The following is a 19110-nucleotide window of genomic DNA, read 5'->3' on the forward strand; positions in this document are numbered from 1 at the left end:
TAGAGAGGAGCGAGGCCATGGAGGGATTTGAACATGAGAATAAGAATTTTAAAATCAAGTCTATGGTGGACCAGGGGCCAATGCAGGTCAGCAAGCACAGTTCACAAATAAAATTGTTCTTCAAAGTCTTCAATGATTCTTTTTTTCCTTTTTATTTTTGACAGCGCTTTACTTTGGTTACCTTGTGGTCCTCTCTGTAGTTACAACTCAACCCTGCTCACGTGAACACGCTCTCATGAGGAACCAAGATTGCATTGGTGAGCTGCCTTCCAGGACTTCCCTCTCTTAATTGAGTTCTTTTAATGCCACAGGGAATATATATTTCAACTGGCAAAGTTCGAATCGAACACTTAACACATTCACACTATAGTTGTCTGTGCCCTATGCTTACATACCTTAAACAGGTCCACACATGTTTAAAAATAGTGCACAGAGGTAGTGCGATTGCATTGCGTGTCCACTTAGGAAATATGTTCCGCTTCTGAATACTTGGAAACCTAGGTGATGGGTCAAAGGTTGACTGCGGGTTAAATTATGAGGACAGGTTGCACAGACCAGGCTTGTATTCCCTCAAATATAGAAGATTAAGCGTTGATCTAATTGAGGTGCTTAAGATGATTAGAGAGGAACTATTTCCTCTGGTGGGGGGAGTCCAGAACAAGGGGTCACAATCTTAAAATTAGAGCCAGGCCGTTCGGGGTGATGTCAGGAAGCACTTCTTCACACAAAGGGCAGTGGAGATCTGGAACTCTCTCCCTCAAAAAGCTGTCAAGGCTGGGGCAGGCGGGGGGGTGGGGGGGGGTGGGGCGGGGTAGGGGTGTGGGGTGTGGTGGGGGTGAAGGTGGGGTGGGGTCAATTGAAGACTCAAAATTGAGATTGATAGATTTTTTTTAGGCAAGGGTATTAAAGCTTATTGAACCAAGCTGGGTAGATGGAGTTAACCATGATTAGGTTAGCCATAATCTCGAGGGGCTGAATGACCAACTCCTGTCCCTGTGACTGGTGTGTGGAAAGGTGAAGTAATTTGTACTTTTCTCAGTTCCAAATGTTGAACCTGTCCTCCTCCTCCTCCGAGGGTAGTGCATGTATAGGCACATGAAGAGTGAGACACAGAAGAGGAAGGTTTTAGAAGTCCTCGACAAGGTTACAGGCACGAATCTCTGATATGATATGTGTGTGGACCAGGTATCACAGTGACATATGTGGGTGGGAGCTCGGAGAGGCGAAGCTGATGTGAAGGGAGAATCAATGTTGGAGACGAAGTACAGAGTATTTGGGAAAGAGGTAAAGTTGCGTTGAAGATTAAAACATATGAAAGCACGAAACAATTAAAGGCCATTCAGCCCATCAAGTTTATACTCTACTCTGCACTATACCCAACTCTAGGGCTGAATTTGCCCCTGGCTATTCCACCAAAATCGCAGGAAAATGGGGTAGTGAGGCCTACTACTGCCTCCCAGCCCCAGCCTTGATTCCCTCCTCCTGCTCCCACTGGCTGCTGGTGATGGGGGTGGGAGCCTGCCAACCCCCATTTCCTCCCATGTTTATGCCACTCCCTGGAACCGCCTGATGGATGGCAGAAGGCCCAGAGTCGCAGTGGTAATGGTCCCCATGTCTGTAACTGGAGGGAGAGGAGGCCTCCACGAGGCCCTCTCCCTCCAATCTTGCTCCTGCGCATCAACTTTCTGGGCCTCAGTTTTCTGTCAAGGCCTAAAAAGCTGCCACTCCTGCCTTATGAGGGGCTTTTGTGTCCCTCGAAGGTCCCTCTTTGCACAGCGTGGTCTTGGCGTGGTGTCCCTACAGCACCTACCCTCATTTTCCTCTTCAGCCCTGTTGGAGGGTTTATCATCCCATCGGAAAGATGGCACCTGCAACATTGCAGAAATCCCTTGGTACAGCACTGAAGTGTCAGTGGTCAATGTGCATTTATATAGCGCCTTTAATGTAGTAAAAACATCCCAATGCGCTTCACAGGAACGTTAAGAAAATTTTGACACCAAGCCACATAAAGAGATACAAGTAACCAAAAGCTTGGTCAAAGAGGTAGCTTTTAAGGAGCGACTTAATGGAGGAGCGAGAGGCAGAGAGGCGGAGAGGTTTAGGGAGGGAATTCCAGAGCTCAGGGCCCAGGCAGCTGAAGGCACGGCCGCCAATGGTGGAGCGATTAAAATCAGGGATACGCAAGAGGCCAGAATTGGAGGAACGCAGATATCTCGGAGGGTTGGGGGGCTGAAGGAGATTACAGAGATAGGGAGGGGCGAGGCCATGGAGGGATTTGAAAACAAGGATGAGAATTTTAAAATCAAGCCATTGCTGGACCGGGAGCCAACGTGGCCAGTGAGCACAGGGGTGATGGGCGAATGGGACTTGGTGTGACTTAGGATACAGGCAGTGAGCACAGGGGTGATGGGCGAACGGGACTTGGTGTGACTTAGGATACGGTCAGTGAGCACAGGGGTGATGGGCGAACGGGACTTGGTGTGACTTAGGATACGGTCAGTGAGCACAGGGGTGATGGGCGAACGGGACTTGGTGTGACTTAGGGTACGGTCAGTGAGCACAGGGGTGATGGGCGAACGGGACTTGGTGCGAGTTAGGATACGGTCAGTGAGCACAGGGGTGATGGGCGAACGGGACTGGGTGCGAGTTAGGATACGGGCAGTGAGCACAGGGGTGATGGGCGAACGGGACTTGGTGTGAGTTCGGATACGGTCAGTGAGCACAGGGGTGATGGGCGAACGGGACTTGGTGTGACTTAGGATACGGTCAGTGAGCACAGGGGTGATGGGCGAACGGGACTGGGTGCGACTTAGGATACGGGCAGTGAGCACAGGGGTGATGGGCGAATGGGACTTGGTGTGACTTAGGATACGGGCAGCTGAGTTTTGGAAGAGCTCAAGTTTACAGAAAAGAAAGAAAAGAAAGACTTTCACCAGAGGATTGAAGGTGGGAGGCCGGCCAGGACAGCATTGGAATAATTGAGCCTGGTGGTAATAACGGCATGAGTGAGGGTTTCAGCAGTGGATGAGCTGAGGCAGGGGCGGAGTGAGGCGATATTACGGAGGTTGAAATCGGCAGTCTTGGTGATGGAGAGGGGATGTTTTCGGAAGATCAGCTCAGGGTCAAAGAGGACGCCAAGGTGGCGAACAGTCTGGTTCAGCCTCAGATAGTGGCCAGAGAGAGTAATGGAGTCGGTGGCGAGGGAATGGAGTTTGTGGCGGGGATCGAAGGCAGTGACTCCAGTCTTCCCATGATTTAATTGGATGAAATCTCTGCTCAATACTGGATGCCAGACAAGCTGTGTGAGAGATCAGTCGCAGTGGAGGGTTCGAGAGAGGTGGTGGTGAGGTTGAGCTGGGTGCTGTCAGTGTACGTGTGGAATCTGATGTTGTGCTCTGACAGGACTAGACAGACTAGATGCTGGAAGGATGTTCCCGATGGTCGGGGAGTCCAGAACCAGGGGTCACAGTCTAAGGATAAGGGGTAAGCCATTTAGGACAGAGATGAGGAGGAATTTCTTCACTCAGAGAGTGGTGAACCTGTGGAATTCTCTACCACAGAAGGCAGTAGAGGCCAATTCATTAAATATATTCAAGAAGGAGTTGGATATATTTCTCAAAGCTAAAGGGATCAAGGGGTATGGGGAGAATGCAGGGACCGGGTACTGAATTTGGATGATCAGCCATGATCTCATTGAATGGCGGAGCAGGCTCGAGGGGCCGAATGGCCTACTCCTGCTCCTATCTTCTATGTTTCTATGTTTCAAGTCTCTGGAGTGGGATTTGAAATCAGAACCTCCTGACTCAGAGGCGAGAGTGCTGCCCACTGAGCCACAGCTGACACTAAAAAAAACACAGCGGTTATAGGCTCCCTAATAGTTATCTCAATGAGTAACTCTTTTGTACAGACCAGGAACATCCCTTGTTTGACCCCAGCCTGTGCCGAGCGGCTGATGTCACCCACTGTACACCTTAAATCACCTAAAAAGGAAGGGAACCTTTTGTTTATGTTGTGCTTCGTTGCAGATGATGATGATTGCGATAGGGATGAACCTTATGTTATCAGCGAGTGTGGTGCTAACACGGAGTGTTACGGTACACAGATCAGATTCAACTGTAACTGTAAGGATGGGTATACTTCCACCAGCGCTCAGACTATCTTTGATACGAGAACAGACTGTGTCGGTAAGAATCATTTCGATTCCTCTTTGAATTAGTTCTTTCACATGTAACTGGTCAGCATGGCAAGGCGTGTTAGAGCTGGGGATGGGGCACCCATTCCATTTTGACACCCTGCGACAGTATCAGACACTCCCTATTCTGGTGCGGCACAGTCGGATGTACAGTATACTAGAGCCCCAACAATCTGCCTCAGCCCCCAAAAGCATAAGAATAGCCCTCACTATATACACTCACATGTTTATCTATTTCACACCCTGACACATCCTGTAGCCTTTGGGGTGAGATGACCAGATTAGTACCAAATTAGGGAGTGTTTCTGTGCCCATAACTGTAAGATGGGCACGTGTAGTCTTGATTCAGCTGCGAGGTCCATACCCACTAGGAGATGCTTTGGGACATTTGACAGAAGATCTTTGCAGCTACTAGACAGAGATCTGGGCTAGAAATTCGGCTGCTTTGTGCCTCCCATTAGTGCCGGTGGGGGGCGGTAACGGGACGCTAAGGGGTTACCGACCGGGCGTGGTGAAATCAGTGATGCCCGTGAACTTCCCTGGTGGTTTTGCGCTGACGCTAATACTTACCGCCTCGGTCTGTAGCGCCCTGTAGATCATGACATCATCAAGTGCGCAGCGCCCCGTTACCGCCCCGGATGTGAAATTGACTTTCGCCCCCTGCAATTATCGCCTCGTGCTGACAACGCCAAGAGGAGGTGTCCTGAAGTCAGATGGCCTCTTTGGGAGCGGTAATGAAAGGGAATACTTTTCAGATTGGTGAACCGTTCTAATTTCCACCAGTGCCTGCGCAAAGCACTCACTTTCATTGTTGCAGGATGTCCGATCTCTCCACTTGGTGACAGTGTTTGGGGCTGTATTGGCAGCCGCCTTGCAAGACTGCAGTGCCGATAAACAGCTTCCGGTGCAGTATTGGCCCTTCCCTTTAAGTGAGGGAAGCAGCTTCTGTGATTGAAGAGTGTCGCCTGGAATGCGCTGCAAATTGTCTCGCGCTCTGCTGGCACCGCCCCGCTCTCCAACTTTAGCGCCCTAAGGGAAGTGGTTAATGCTTGATTTAGCTTTCCTCTTGGAGCGCTGCAACTGAATTTCGCGGGAGCCTATCGTCATTAGTGCCTGGCTCTAATTTTTCAGTTTTTGAAGTTTTAGCCCCCCAAACGGGGCTGGAATGAATTTCTCCCCCACAGACTTTTGTCCCATGATATATAAAGGCTGGCACCTGTCTGCTGTCAGCTGTGGCTCTGTAGGTTGCTCTCTTGCCTCTGGGTCAGAGGGTTGTGCGTTTAAGTCCCAGTCCAGAATCCAGACTGACACTCCACTGCAGTGCTGTTTCTTGGATGAGATGTTAAACCGAGGCCCCGTTTGCTCTCTCAAGTGGCCATACAAGATCCCATGGCACTATTTTGAGGACCAGCAGGGGAGTTATCCCTGGTGTCCTGGTCAATATTGATCCCTCAACCTAGATCACTAAAAAACAGATTATCTGGTCATTATCACATTGTTGACTGTGGGACCTTGCTGTGTGCACATTGGCTGCCGTGTTTCCCACATTACAACAGTACTTCATTGGCTGTAAAGCTCTTTAGGACATCCTGAGGTTGTGAAAGGTGCTATATAAATGCAGGGCTTTCTTTTTTAAATGCAAAGAGACCAAATAGATTGATATTCCCATTCAACTAATTTGCTTGTAGCCACTGAATATTTCACCACACGGTCTATAGAGGTTCAAGAAGAAGGCCCACCATCAGCTCCTCAAGGGCAACTAGGGATGGGCAATAAATGCCAGGCTTGCCAGCGATGCCCACATCCTGAGAATGAATCATTTAAAAATATTATATAATGTTATACTTCAATAGTAACTTTCAGCAGTAAATTTGCATTTTAGTTTCCCATTTATTTCAGATATTAATGAGTGTGATGAAGATGATGAATTATGTGGGCCAAATGAAAGTTGCCACAACACAGAAGGAAGTTACATCTGCTCCTGCAACCAAGGATTTGAGTCTTCAGGAGAGATACATTCCTCTGATTTAACTAAGCCTCAGTGTCAAGGTAAGGCTAGCAGTCCTACGCGGTCTCCCTCCTCCCCACATCCAATTGGGCTCATCGCACTGTTTCATACTTTAACTAATTGTTTTCCCAGGACCTCCCAACTTTGGAACCCCTCACCTCCCTCAGTCTTACAGCAATGAGGGACTTCAGTTATATGGAGAGACTGGAGAAGCTAGGAATGTTCACCTTAGAGCAGAGAAGGTTAAAAGGAAATTTAATAGAGGTGTTCAAAATAATGAAGGGTTTTGATAGAGTAGTTAGAGACGTTGTCCCAAATTCACTGTATCTATTGAGCTAGTAACAAGTAGTCAGCTCAACAACAGTTCAACGATTATGGTTCTTAGTTCAGAGAGTCAAATGTCGGTCGGACTCAATAAGTTGCATACATTCAGTACTTTATTGGTTAACAAGTTGTTTGAATAACTTACAAGGAAAATGACACAGGGCTCACTTCCCTGTGTGCTAGCTTAAAACAATATTACCCGTTTGAAAGTTGATCAGCCTTCGCGCTGGTGTCCTACAACAAGTCCCAGACTTGTGGCTCCTCCCTTCTCGAGTGTGATTCCTAGGTTCTCGCTGCTCAACTAGCTTTTGGCTCCCTTCTTTTATTATATCTATATTTTTACTACCTATATGCTGCCCCCCCCCAGATAAGACCGTTTGCACAAGGTTGCTCTAATCAGTCATGAGACCTCTTGACAGTTAGCTCACAGCTTCTGTGATCATCACAACAGAATGGTCAAGGCGTGCCGTCTGCAGATTCGGCCATTTTGTCTGAGATGTGTCCATCCTTAGCCAATCGGTATCCAAGGTCATTTAGGGAATTCCAGAGGTCCCTTATTATGTGATTTGCGACAGCTCAACCGTTAGACTAGATTGTCACCCTTATCTTGAGTTAATTATTGTCATAGACTCGATCATCCTGCAAGCTTGTCATCTCTTGCAGGCCTGTTAACTGTTATTTGAACAGCCCTAGGCCCCCAACTTCAAGGTTTTGTTTATTTGAGATCTCACTGTGGCTGCAGTTTTCGCAAGGCAACCATTTTACACAATTCACGAGTTCATATTTCTACACTCCTCCCTTTGATCATTTTAATCATAGATTATATTGATCACCTTTCATAGTTAGTAGTCTCCTTCGGTCTTCCATCTTCATCACTTGCCCCATTTCCATCATTTCGAGTCACCCTTTCAATCTTTTTTCCAATCGCATCATACTTCTCCAGGTGACACACAGACACAGGAATATTACAGTAATTAGAATAACTGTAATGTCTGAGAATATTCTAATCCATGGGCGTATATTGACATTTGTACCCCAATTCCATATTTCATCGCACCATGTGTCTGTCTTGATGCTCTTTATGTCCTTGCCAATTTCCTGTGTGTTCTGTTCCACTGGTCTGTAAGTCTGTACCAGTTCAAGCTGATGCTTGCTCCGAATCAAATGTTCCTTCTCTAATTGGATACTGATGTCATATTTTCCAAGGTAATTGTCCAAGTTTCCTTTCAGGCTGTCAGCCACATTAATCAGAACAGTTTCTCTTTGCTCGATAGCGATAATTTCTTCATTACCCAATCTCATAGGTATTAAAGGGTGCAGACAGAAAGTCGGGGTTTCTATGGGACATTCCCTGTTCCCATAGTGATAACTGACCTCGGTTGTGGTAAAACAGTAAGTTCAATTTCTCTGATAGCTGGTCCTCACGATTCTTCCAGCGGTAGATTCCACTACCAGCGTACAATGATCCCATTGAACCCACATCTTGCCGTGTTAGTTGGATAAATCTTATAGGGGCATATTACCGTTTGGTCAGTTTGTTGACATTGATTTAGGGTGGTACCGACTAGGGCACCATCTAATTCGACAGCATATGGTAACAGATTATCAAACCTCATCCATATTCCTTCCTGTATTATCCCTATATCCTTAGACTCCACTAACTTCATTCCTTCTTGCTCTCCCATTACTGGTACACCGATAATCATTGCCAAAGCCATGCTGTTACTGCTCCCTGAGCATTCTTCGTTGAACCACACCTTGCTGAGCTTCCTCAACTCACAATCTCAAATCTGGTTTGACTGATTCCCTCTGAGTAATCCTCTCAATTAGGTGTTATTGATCCAGAGGGGTATGTCTCCATGATTGGCTAACATTAGGTTTTCCCGTAATTGATTTAAAATCCAGTCTCCATAGATGCTGCACAATACCTCGGTTTGGGTTACACTGTTTGCCCGTCTTTACCTTGGTTAGTATGGCGGCAAGTCACACACACCCTAGTCAGGTTCCCTGCATAGCTAGTCTCGTGGCATGTCCTAGTCATCCCACTACAGCTACATTCATGGTTTCCGTGGGTAGGGCCTTCCAGTGACTAAACTCAGTGATACAATTCGTGCTATTATAGTCTTTTTCCCCGGAGGTGAGAATCACCTTCTGTTCACCTAGTACCCTGTTTAATTCTACACATATCATAAATACACAAGTTATTATTATATAACACGTCATTGTCGAACCACCTCTATTTCCTCTTGTCCTTCTTCGTTGTTCTGTTGGTGTCCCCTATTCTTTCATATTTGAATCCATAGGATAAAGAATGTTCCGAACATCAAAAGTCCCAGATGGAGAAAGGTCCCGAACAGCTCCTCACTCCATTCTTGATCGCGCTTGCGATAGTTGTCTGAGGTTTCGACTGGAATTATTTCCGGCATTCATTTCTAAACACATACAAACATGATCAAGATACTAGCTGCTCTTATGTCCAGTTTATGAATTATTTCTTATATATCAGTCACCCTTTGTAAACGAGGGGCCTTTGAGGAGCGATCCATTCCAGGTAGGCGTGCCCAACCCTGGAGTTGGTGAGTGGTGGCCATGAAACTCGCCGTCTCCCTTATTGGTGAGTTAGGAGGAGATTCATTTGGGTCCCGTTCGTCATTTAGGAACAGGGTCCCTACTCTGTCCACCAGACCTGTTGAGTCCTGATCGGACCTATCTGATTGGTTATCGTCATCTGAACCATCATTTCCTTCATCCAATCCCTGGGGATCTGAAGCTTCCAGTTGTACATGGTACTGGTGAAAACTATCCACTTTCCCGACAGTTTTTAACTGATTGCTGTGGTGCCATTTGTACTTTCCTTGTCCGTCCATTATCTTATATACGGACGGACTAGCTTTTTCCATTACTCTAAAGGGTCCTGCATATTTTGAGCTCAGGAATGTTCCCTCCCTTTGGACCTTAACCATGACCTGGTCACCTATCTTGACTCCCCATGGGTGGGTTTTCCTGTCAAAATAGGCTTTACTTTTCTGATGCCTTTTTCCCATTTTTACGGCTGCGGTCATTTTTGCCGCTTCCAAATACTTCACCAAATCAGTCATGTATTTTTCAGATGACAAGGATGTCTCCTGGATTTCACTTCGGTCCAGACCCATAAATACCTCGATACCTTTCATAATCCCTCCTGTCATAACTCATGTGGTGAGTAGCTGGTGGGTGCTACCACCGTGTTCCGGACGGCCATTAATGCATAAGGGAGCACCCTATGTCAGGAGGGATGATTTTGTTGGACCAATTTCCTCATCATAGTTTTTAGGTTCCTATTCATTCTTTCTACTATCCCACTGGACTCTGGATGGTATGAAATGTGAAAATCCTGTTTTACCCCAGCCAACTGCATGACCGATCTCATGACCTGCCCAGTAAAATGGGTCGCTCGCGCTGAGTCGATGCTTTCTGGTAATCCCCAATGGGAGAACACTTCTTCCATTAGGATTTTGGCAGTAGTGGTAGCTGAATTGTTATTGGCTGGGAAGGCCTCAATCCATTTAGAAAATACATCTACTATTACCAATGTGTACTTCTTTCCTCCTGGGCAGGTGGGCAGTGGCCCTATATAATCTATCTTCCACCAGCTACTCACCACATGAGTTATGACAGGAGGGATTATGAAAGGTATCGAGGTATTTATGGGTCTGGACCGAAGTGAAATCCAGGAGACATCTGATTGTATTTCTGGCCACCAACATACATCCCTAATCTTGGCAGTAGTTCTATCACTCCCTGGTGTCATAGAGTCATAGAGTTATACAGCACGGATAGAGGCCCTTCAGCCCATCGTGTCCGCGCCGGCCATCAAGCCCTGTCTAATCTAATCCCATATTCCAGCCTTTGGACCGTAGCCTTGTATGCTATGGCATTTCAAGTGCTCATCCAAATGCTTCTTAAATGTTGTGAGGATTCCTGCCTCCACAACCCTTTCAGGCAGTGAGTTCCAGACTCCAACCACCCTCTAGGTGAAAATGTTCTTTCTCAAATTCCCTCTAAACCTCCCGCCCTTTACCTTGAATCTATGCCCCCTTGTTATTGACCCTTCTACTAAGGGAAAAAGCTCCTTAGTATCCATCCTATCTATGCCCCTCATAATTTTGTACACCTCAATCATGTCCCCCCTCAGCCTCCTCTGCTCCAAGGAAAACAAACCCAATCTGCCCAGTCTTTCTTCATAGCTGAAGCGCTCCAGCCCTGGTAACATCCTGGTGAATCTCCTCTGCACCCTCTCCAAAGCGATCACATCCTTCCTGTAGTGTGGCGACCAGAACTGCACACAGTATTCCAGCTGTGGCCTAACCAGTGTTTTATACAGCTCCATCATAACCTCCTTGCTCTTATATTCTATGCCTCGGCTAATGAAGGCAAGTATCCCATATGCTTTTTTTACCACCTTATCCACCTGTTCTGCCGCCTTCAGGGATCTGTGTACTTGCACACCCAGATCCCTCTGACCCTCCGTCTTGCCTAGGGTCTTACCATTCATTGTGTATTCCCTTGCCTTGTTAGTCCCCCCAAAGTGCATCACCTCGCACTTTTCCGGGTTAAATTCCATTTGCCACAGTTCCGCCCATCTGACCAACCCATCTATATCGTCCTGCAGACTGAGACTACCCTCCTCGCTATTTACCACCCTACCAATTTTTGTATCATCCGCGAACTTACTGATCATACCTTTTACATTCATATCCAAGTCATTAATGTAGACCACAAACAGCAAGGGACCCAGCACCGATCCCTGTGGTACCCCACTGGCCACAGGCTTCCAGTCACAAAAACAACCTTCGACCATCACCCTCTGCCTTCTGCCACTAAGCCAGTTTTGTATCCAACGTGCCAAGGCACCCTGGATTCCATGGGCTCTTACCTTCTTGACCAGTCTCCTGTGCGGGACTTTATCGAAGGCCTTACTGAAATCCATGTATACCACATCCTCCCACATCATGGAACTGGTCAATTATTTCGGGTCTATCCACCTCCGGTACCACATATTTTCCATTCTTTAGCACCACTCCTTGATTTAAAGTTAAACCAGTTCTATATTGACGATATGGTTCGGGATAAGGCTTTCCTAATTGGATATTGTTCAGATCTGGGTCAGCGCTTTGACTCTCCCTTAGATCTATTACTGTCTTGGAGGATACCTTGACAGCCGAGAGGGTTTCTGTTAGTGTCTCTTCCTTTCCCCGCAGAGGGTCCCATAGGTAACCATCAGTGGCTCCTTGTTTTGCTGTTTCATCTGCTAATTGATTTCCTAATGGTGTGGTTTTTACATGGGCTTTAACCTTTATCATTATATATTGTCCCTGATTGGCCATGGCCACATCAAAGATAACTTTAAGAAATGGGCCCGTTGTTAATGGTTTCCCGTCTGCCGCGTAAAACCTCTCGCTTGCCAAATGGGTGAAAAGTCTGTTAGGCTGTTGCAGGTGTAACTGCTGTCTGAATGAAGTTCCACCGGTGGGAGAAATGATTCTGGGTGCAATACTACATATGCTATGGCACTTAGTTCAGCTATTTGTGTTCCTTTTGATCCTTCTAGTTTAATTGGGGTTGTTTCAAGAACCTTTTTCCCATCCTCGGTCATAGTTACCACTCCGAATCCTGTACACTGTTGTCCTTCCCGTATTGATGATGAACCATCTACGTAAACATGAGTTTTAATTAATCATTATCACCCTCCCTTAATTTTGTCTGGTCAGGGCACTCAATGACAAAATTTTACACTCATGTTGGTCCCCGGGGTATAACATGTTTTGTGCTAGGCTAGTTTGCTTTGGCTCATATCAAATATGGATATCCCTTCCTTGTAGGAGTAGCGTCCAGCTAGCTATTCGTTGGAACTAACTGCCCCTTCTTTAAAGTTTCCATCCAGGAGCATTTTAATAGGAGTATGTGGGGTGAGAATAATCAAAGGGTTCAGTCTAACTGTAGGGGAGAATTTATGTACGGCCCAAAATACACTGAGTAAGTTTTACTCACAGGGTGAGAACACTGTTTCTATGGGGGTCAGAACGCTGGACGCGTAACCAACAGGTTGGAGCTTTCCAGAGTGTTCCTGCAGTAATACCGCTGACAGACCATCTTCGCTAGAGGCCGTTTCCAGATAAAAGCTCGAAGACATGTCTGGGTTTCGTAGTGCAGGGGCTTGGATCAATGCTGATTTTAATTTACCGAACGAGTTTGCATGTTCTTGGGTCCATTCCCATAGCACCCCCTTTCTTAAATTATACAAGGGTTTGGTGACCACAGAGTAGTCCTCCATGTGATCCCGGCAGTACCCTGTAATCCCTAAAAAGGACCTGTGGGATTCTACGTCTGTGGGGGTGGGTAAGGTGGCGGCGGACTTCTTTCTATCTTCGGTCACCTCCCGTGCCCCCTGGGTTACTTGCATCCCTAAATATTGCACTTTTGGTTTTCCAATCTGTGCCTTTTTCGGGTTTATTTTAACCCCTAATCTGTACAGAGTTACTAATAGTTCTTGTAACAGGATCTCGTGTTCCTCAAGGGTGTCTGTTTGGAGTAGGATATCATCTACGTACTGAACAAGGGCTGAGGGTTGAGAAAATCCCTTTAACCCATTTGCCATTATATTCGAGAATATCGAGGGGCTATTATGGAAACCTTGGGGCAAACAAGTCGAAGAGTATTGTTGTCCTTTATGAGTGAATGCAAATTTATACTGACATTCCTTGGCCGATGGTATGGACCAAAATCCATTACTAATATCCAATACTGTGAAGAATTTTGCGGTTGGGGAAAAATTGAGGGCAGCCTCTGGTGCGGTGATGATCGTGGGCGCTGCTGAAGGCGTGACTTTATTTAATACTCGGTAGTCTATAGTCATGCGCCATGATTTATCAGGCTTTTGGACTGGCCAAATGGGGGAGTTACTGGTAGACGCGATAGGTCTAAGTCTGCCTTGTTCCACGATCCACATCTTTTTCAGCTTCTACTGGGATTTTATACTGTTTCTGGGGTGGGGGATCGGGTCCCGTAATTAGCACCTCTCCGCTGGTCCTACCACATTCATGTTTGTGAGTGGCAAAGGCATTTAAATTCTGACTTAGCACCTTCTGCAACCCTGGTTCACTTGTCATTAATATGGGGTTAAAGAAAACATTTTCATACAACACACCCGTTCACCATATTGACCGGTCGGTATCAAACCATCCTTACATATTTCATGCAATCTCCAAATACCTCTGTTCGCAGGATCATAGGCTAGATTAAATTTCCTCATGAAATCTATCCCGAGTATCGCTTCTTCTCCCTGCATTTGTGGTACCGATAAACAGACATGCTTAAATTTTAAATTACCCAATTGGATGCCTAGCGGTTTAGTAAATGTGGCCATTTGCCCGTGTCCAGTAAAACCGCTTAGTAAAACTGTCACGTCTGTCAAATCGCTGTGTGAGGGAGGGCGCTGGTTTCCCAGGCACGTCCCGGATCCACCTGTGTGAGAGAGGGCGCTGGTTTCCCAGGCACGTCCCGGATCCACCTGTGTGAGAGAGGGCGCTGGTTTCCCAGGCACCTCCCGGATCCACCTGTGTGAGAGAGGGCGCTGGTTTCCCAGGCACGTCCCGGATCCACCTGTGTGACAGAGGGCGCTGGTTTCCCAGGCACGTCCCGGATCCACCTGTGTGACAGAGGGCGCTGGTTTCCCAGGCACGTCCCGGATCCACCTGTGTGAGAGAGGGCGCTGGTTTCCCAGGCACCTCCCGGATCCACCTGTGTGAGAGAGGGTGCTGGTTTCCCAGGCACGTCCTGGATCCACCTGTGTGAGAGAGGGCGCTGGTTTCCCAGGCACGTCCCGGATCCACCTGTGAGAGAGGGCGCTGGTTTCCCAGGCACGTCCCGGATCCACCTGTGTGACAGAGGGTGCTGGTTTCCCAGGCACGTCCCGGATCCACCTGTGTGAGAGAGGGTGCTGGTTTCCCAGGCACGTCCCAGATCCACCTGTGTGAGAGAGGGCGCTGGTTTCCCAGGCACGTCCCGGATCCACCTGTGTGAGAGAGGGCGCTGGTTTCCCGGGCACGTCCCGGATCCACCTGTGTGAGAGAGGGTGCTGGTTTCCCAGACATGTCCCGGATCCACCTGTGTGAGAGAGGGTGCTGGTTTCCCAGGCACGTCCCGGATCCACCTGTGTGAGAGAGGGCGCTGGTTTCCCGGGCACGTCCCGGATCCACCTGTGTGAGAGAGGGCGCTGGTTTCCCGGGCACGTCCCGGATCCACCTGTGTGAGAGAGGGCGCTGGTTTCCCAGGCACGTCCCGGATCCACCTGTGTGAGAGAGGGTGCTGGTTTCCCAGGCACGTCCCGGATCCACCTGTGTGAGAGAGGGCGCTGGTTTCCCAGACATGTCCCGGATCCACCTGTGTGAGAGAGGGCGCTGGTTTCCCAGGCACGTCCCGGATCCACCTGTGTGAGAGAGGGCTGGTTTCCCAGACATGTCCCGGATCCACCTGTGTGAGAGAGGGCGCTGGTTTCCCAGGCACGTCCCGGATCCACCTGTGTGAGAGAGGGTGCTGGTTTCCTAGGCACGTCCCGGATCCACCTGTGTGACAGAGGGCTGGTTTCCCAGGCACGTCCCGGATCCACCTGTGTGAGAGGGGGTGCTGGTTTCCCAGGCACGTCCCGGATCCACCTGTGTGAGAGAGGGTGCTGGTTTCCCAGGCACGTCCCGGATCCACCTGTGTGAGAGAGGGCGCTGGTTTCCCAGGCACGTCCCGGATCCACCTGTGTGAGAGAGGGCGCTGGTTTCCCAGGCACGTCCCGGATCCACCTGTGTGAGAGAGGGTGCTGGTTTCCCAGGCATGTCCCGGATCCACCTGTGTGAGAGAGGGCGCTGGTTTCCCAGGCACATCCCGGATCCACCTGTGTGAGAGAGGGTGCTGGTTTCCCAGGCACGTCCCGGATCCACCTGTGTGAGAGAGGGCGCTGGTTTCCCAGGCACGTCCCGGATCCACCTGTGTGAGAGAGAGTGCTGGTTTCCCAGGCACGTCCCGGATCCACCTGTGTGACAGAGGGTGCTGGTTTCCCAGGCACGTCCCGGATCCACCTGTGTGACAGAGGGTGCTGGTTTCCCGGGCACGTCCCGGATCCACCTGTGTGAGAGAGGGCGCTGGTTTCCCGGGCACGTCCCGGATCCACCTGTGTGAGAGAGGGCGCTGGTTTCCCGGGCACGTCCCGGATCCACCTGTGTGAGAGAGGGCGCTGGTTTCCCGGGCACGTCCCGGATCCACCTGTGTGAGAGAGGGCGCTGGTTTCCCGGGCACGTCCCGGATCCACCTGTGTGAGAGAGGGCGCTGGTTTCCCAGGCACATCCCGGATCCACCTCTGTGAGAGAGAGTGCTGGTTTCCCAGGCACATCCCGGATCCACCTGTGTGAGAGAGGGTGCTGGTTTCCCAGGCACGTCCCGGATCCACCTCTGTGAGAGAGAGTGCTGGTTTCCCAGGCACCTCCCGGATCCACCTGTGTGAGAGAGGGCGCTGGTTTCCCAGGCACGTCCCGGATCCACCTGTGTGAGAGAGGGCGCTGGTTTCCCAGGCACGTCCCAGATCCACCTGTGTGAGAGAGGGCGCTGGTTTCCCAGGCACGTCCCGGATCCACCTGTGTGAGAGAGGGCGCTGGTTTCCCAGGCACGTCCCGGATCCACCTGTGTGAGAGAGGGTGCTGGTTTCCCAGGCACGTCCCGGATCCACCTGTGTGAGAGAGGGTGCTGGTTTCCCAGGCACGTCCCGGATCCACCTGTGTGAGAGAGGGCGCTGGTTTCCCAGGCACGTCCCGGATCCACCTGTGTGAGAGAGGGCGCTGGTTTCCCAGGCACGTCCCGGATCCACCTGTGTGAGAGAGGGCGCTGGTTTCCCAGGCACGTCCCGGATCCGCCTGTGTGAGAGAGGGCGCTGGTTTCCCAGGCACGTCCCGGATCCACCTGTGTGACAGAGGGCGCTGGTTTCCCAGGCACGTCCCGGATCCACCTGTGTGACAGAGGGCGCTGGTTTCCCAGGCACGTCCTGGATCCACCTCTGTGAGAGAGGGTGCTGGTTTCCCAGGCACGTCCCGGATCCACCTGTGTGAGAGAGGGTGCTGGTTTCCCAGGCACGTCCCGGATCCACCTGTGTGAGAGAGGGCGCTGGTTTCCCAGGCACGTCCTGGATCCACCTGTGTGAGAGAGGGCGCTGGTTTCCCAGGCACGTCCTGGATCCACCTGTGTGACAGAGGGTGCTGGTTTCCCAGGCACGTCCCGGATCCACCTGTGTGAGAGAGGGCGCTGGTTTCCCAGGCACGTCCCAGATCCACCTGTGTGAGAGAGGGTGCTGGTTTCCCAGGCACGTCCCGGATCCACCTGTGTGAGAGAGGGCGCTGGTTTCCCATGCACGTCCCGGATCCACCTGTGTGAGAGAGGGCGCTGGTTTCCCATGCACGTCCCGGATCCACCTGTGTGAGAGAGGGCGCTGGTTTCCCATGCACGTCCCGGATCCACCTGTGTGAGAGAGGGCGCTGGTTTCCCAGGCACGTCCCAGATCCACCTGTGTGAGAGAGGGTGCTGGTTTCCCAGGCACGTCCCGGATCCACCTGTGTGAGAGAGGGCGCTGGTTTCCCAGGCACGTCCTGGATCCACCTGTGTGACAGAGGGTGCTGGTTTCCCAGGCACGTCCCGGATCCACCTGTGTGAGAGAGGGCGCTGGTTTCCCAGGCACGTCCCAGATCCACCTGTGTGAGAGAGGGTGCTGGTTTCCCAGGCACGTCCCGGATCCACCTGTGTGAGAGAGGGCGCTGGTTTCCCAGGCACATCCCGGATCCACCTGTGTGAGAGAGGGTGCTGGTTTCCCAGGCACGTCCCGGATCCACCTGTGTGAGAGAGGGTGCTGGTTTCCCAGGCACGTCCCGGATCCACCTGTGTGAGAGAGGGCGCTGGTTTCCCGGGCACGTCCCGGATCCACCTGTGTGAGAGAGGGCGCTGGTTTCCCGGGCACGTCCCGGATCCACCTGTGTGAGAGAGGGCGCTGGTTTCCCAGGCACGTCCCGGATCCACCTGTGTGAGAGAGGGTGCTGGTTTCCCAGGCACGTCCCAGATCCACCTGTGTGAGAGAGGGTGCTGGTTTCCCGGGCACGTCCCGGATCCACCTGTGTGAGAGAGGGTGCTGGTTTCCCAGGCACGTCCCGGATCCACCTGTGTGAGAGAGGGTGCTGGTTTCCCAGGCACGTCCCGGATCCACCTGTGTGAGAGAGGGCGCTGGTTTCCCAGGCACGTCCCGGATCCACCTGTGTGAGAGAGGGTGCTGGTTTCCCAGGCACGTCCCGGATCCACCTGTGTGAGAGAGGGTGCTGGTTTCCCGGGCACGTCCCGGATCCACCTGTGTGAGAGAGGGCGCTGGTTTCCCGGGCACGTCCCGGATCCACCTGTGTGAGAGAGGGCGCTGGTTTCCCAGGCACGTCCCGGATCCACCTGTGTGAGAGAGGGCGCTGGTTTCCCAGGCACGTCCCGGATCCACCTGTGTGAGAGAGGGCGCTGGTTTCCCAGGCACGTCCCGGATCCACCTGTGTGAGAGAGGGCGCTGGTTTCCCAGGCACGTCCCGGATCCACCTGTGTGAGAGAGGGCGCTGGTTTCCCAGGCACGTCCCGGATCCACCTGTGTGACAGAGGGCGCTGGTTTCCCCAGCACGTCCCGGATCCACCTGTGTGAGAGAGGGCGCTGGTTTCCCAGGCACGTCCTGGATCCACCTGTGTGAGAGAGGGTGCTGGTTTCCCAGGCACGTCCCGGATCCACCTGTGTGAGAGAGGGCGCTGGTTTCCCAGGCACGTCCCGGATCCACCTGTGTGACAGAGGGCGCTGGTTTCCCAGGCACGTCCCGGATCCACCTGTGTGAGAGAGGGTGCTGGTTTCCCAGGCACGTCCCGGATCCACCTGTGTGACAGAGGGCGCTGGTTTCCCAGGCACGTCCCGGATCCACCTGTGTGAGAGAGGGTGCTGGTTTCCCAGGCACGTCCCAGATCCACCTGTGTGAGAGAGGGCGCTGGTTTCCCAGGCACGTCCCGGATCCATCTGTGTGAGAGAGGGCGCTGGTTTCCCAGGCACGTCCCGGATCCACCTGTGTGAGAGAGGGTGCTGGTTTCCCAGGCAGGTCCTGGATCCACCTGTGTGAGAGAGGGTGCTGGTTTCCCAGGCAGGTCCTGGATCCACCTGTGTGACAGAGGGTGCTGGTTTCCCGGGCACGTCCCGGATCCACCTGTGTGAGAGAGGGCACTGGTTTCCCAGGCACGTCCCGGATCCACCTGTGTGAGAGAGGGTGCTGGTTTCCCAGGCACGTCCCGGATCCACCTGTGTGAGAGAGGGCGCTGATTTCCCGGGCAAGTCCCGGATCCACCTGTGTGAGAGAGGGCGCTGATTTCCCAGGCACGTCCCGGATCCACCTGTGTGAGAGAGGGTGCTGGTTTCCCAGGCACGTCCCGGATCCACCTGTGTGAGAGAGGGCGCTGATTTCCCAGGCACGTCCCGGATCCACCTGTGTGAGAGAGGGCGCTGATTTCCCGG

General features: G+C 51.2%; 1 protein-coding gene across 3 annotated transcripts in view; it reads left to right on the plus strand.

The window, feature by feature from the left end:
* Positions 1 to 19110, plus strand: part of LOC147100465 (adhesion G protein-coupled receptor E3-like) — a 115528-nt gene that overhangs the window by 19519 nt on the left and 76899 nt on the right. For all 3 annotated transcript variants that reach the window (XM_085968209.1, XM_085968210.1, XM_085968211.1), the window contains exons 2-4: positions 165 to 257; positions 4026 to 4184; positions 6092 to 6241. In XM_085968209.1, coding sequence (XP_085824335.1) covers positions 165 to 257; positions 4026 to 4184; positions 6092 to 6241 — 402 coding nt within the window. The remainder of the gene's footprint in view (positions 1 to 164; positions 258 to 4025; positions 4185 to 6091; positions 6242 to 19110) is intronic.

Source organism: Somniosus microcephalus, chromosome 26, assembly GCF_052327205.1.
Source record: "Somniosus microcephalus isolate GS21.2 chromosome 26, FLI_Smic_1.0, whole genome shotgun sequence".
Taxonomy (NCBI): domain Eukaryota; kingdom Metazoa; phylum Chordata; class Chondrichthyes; order Squaliformes; family Somniosidae; genus Somniosus; species Somniosus microcephalus.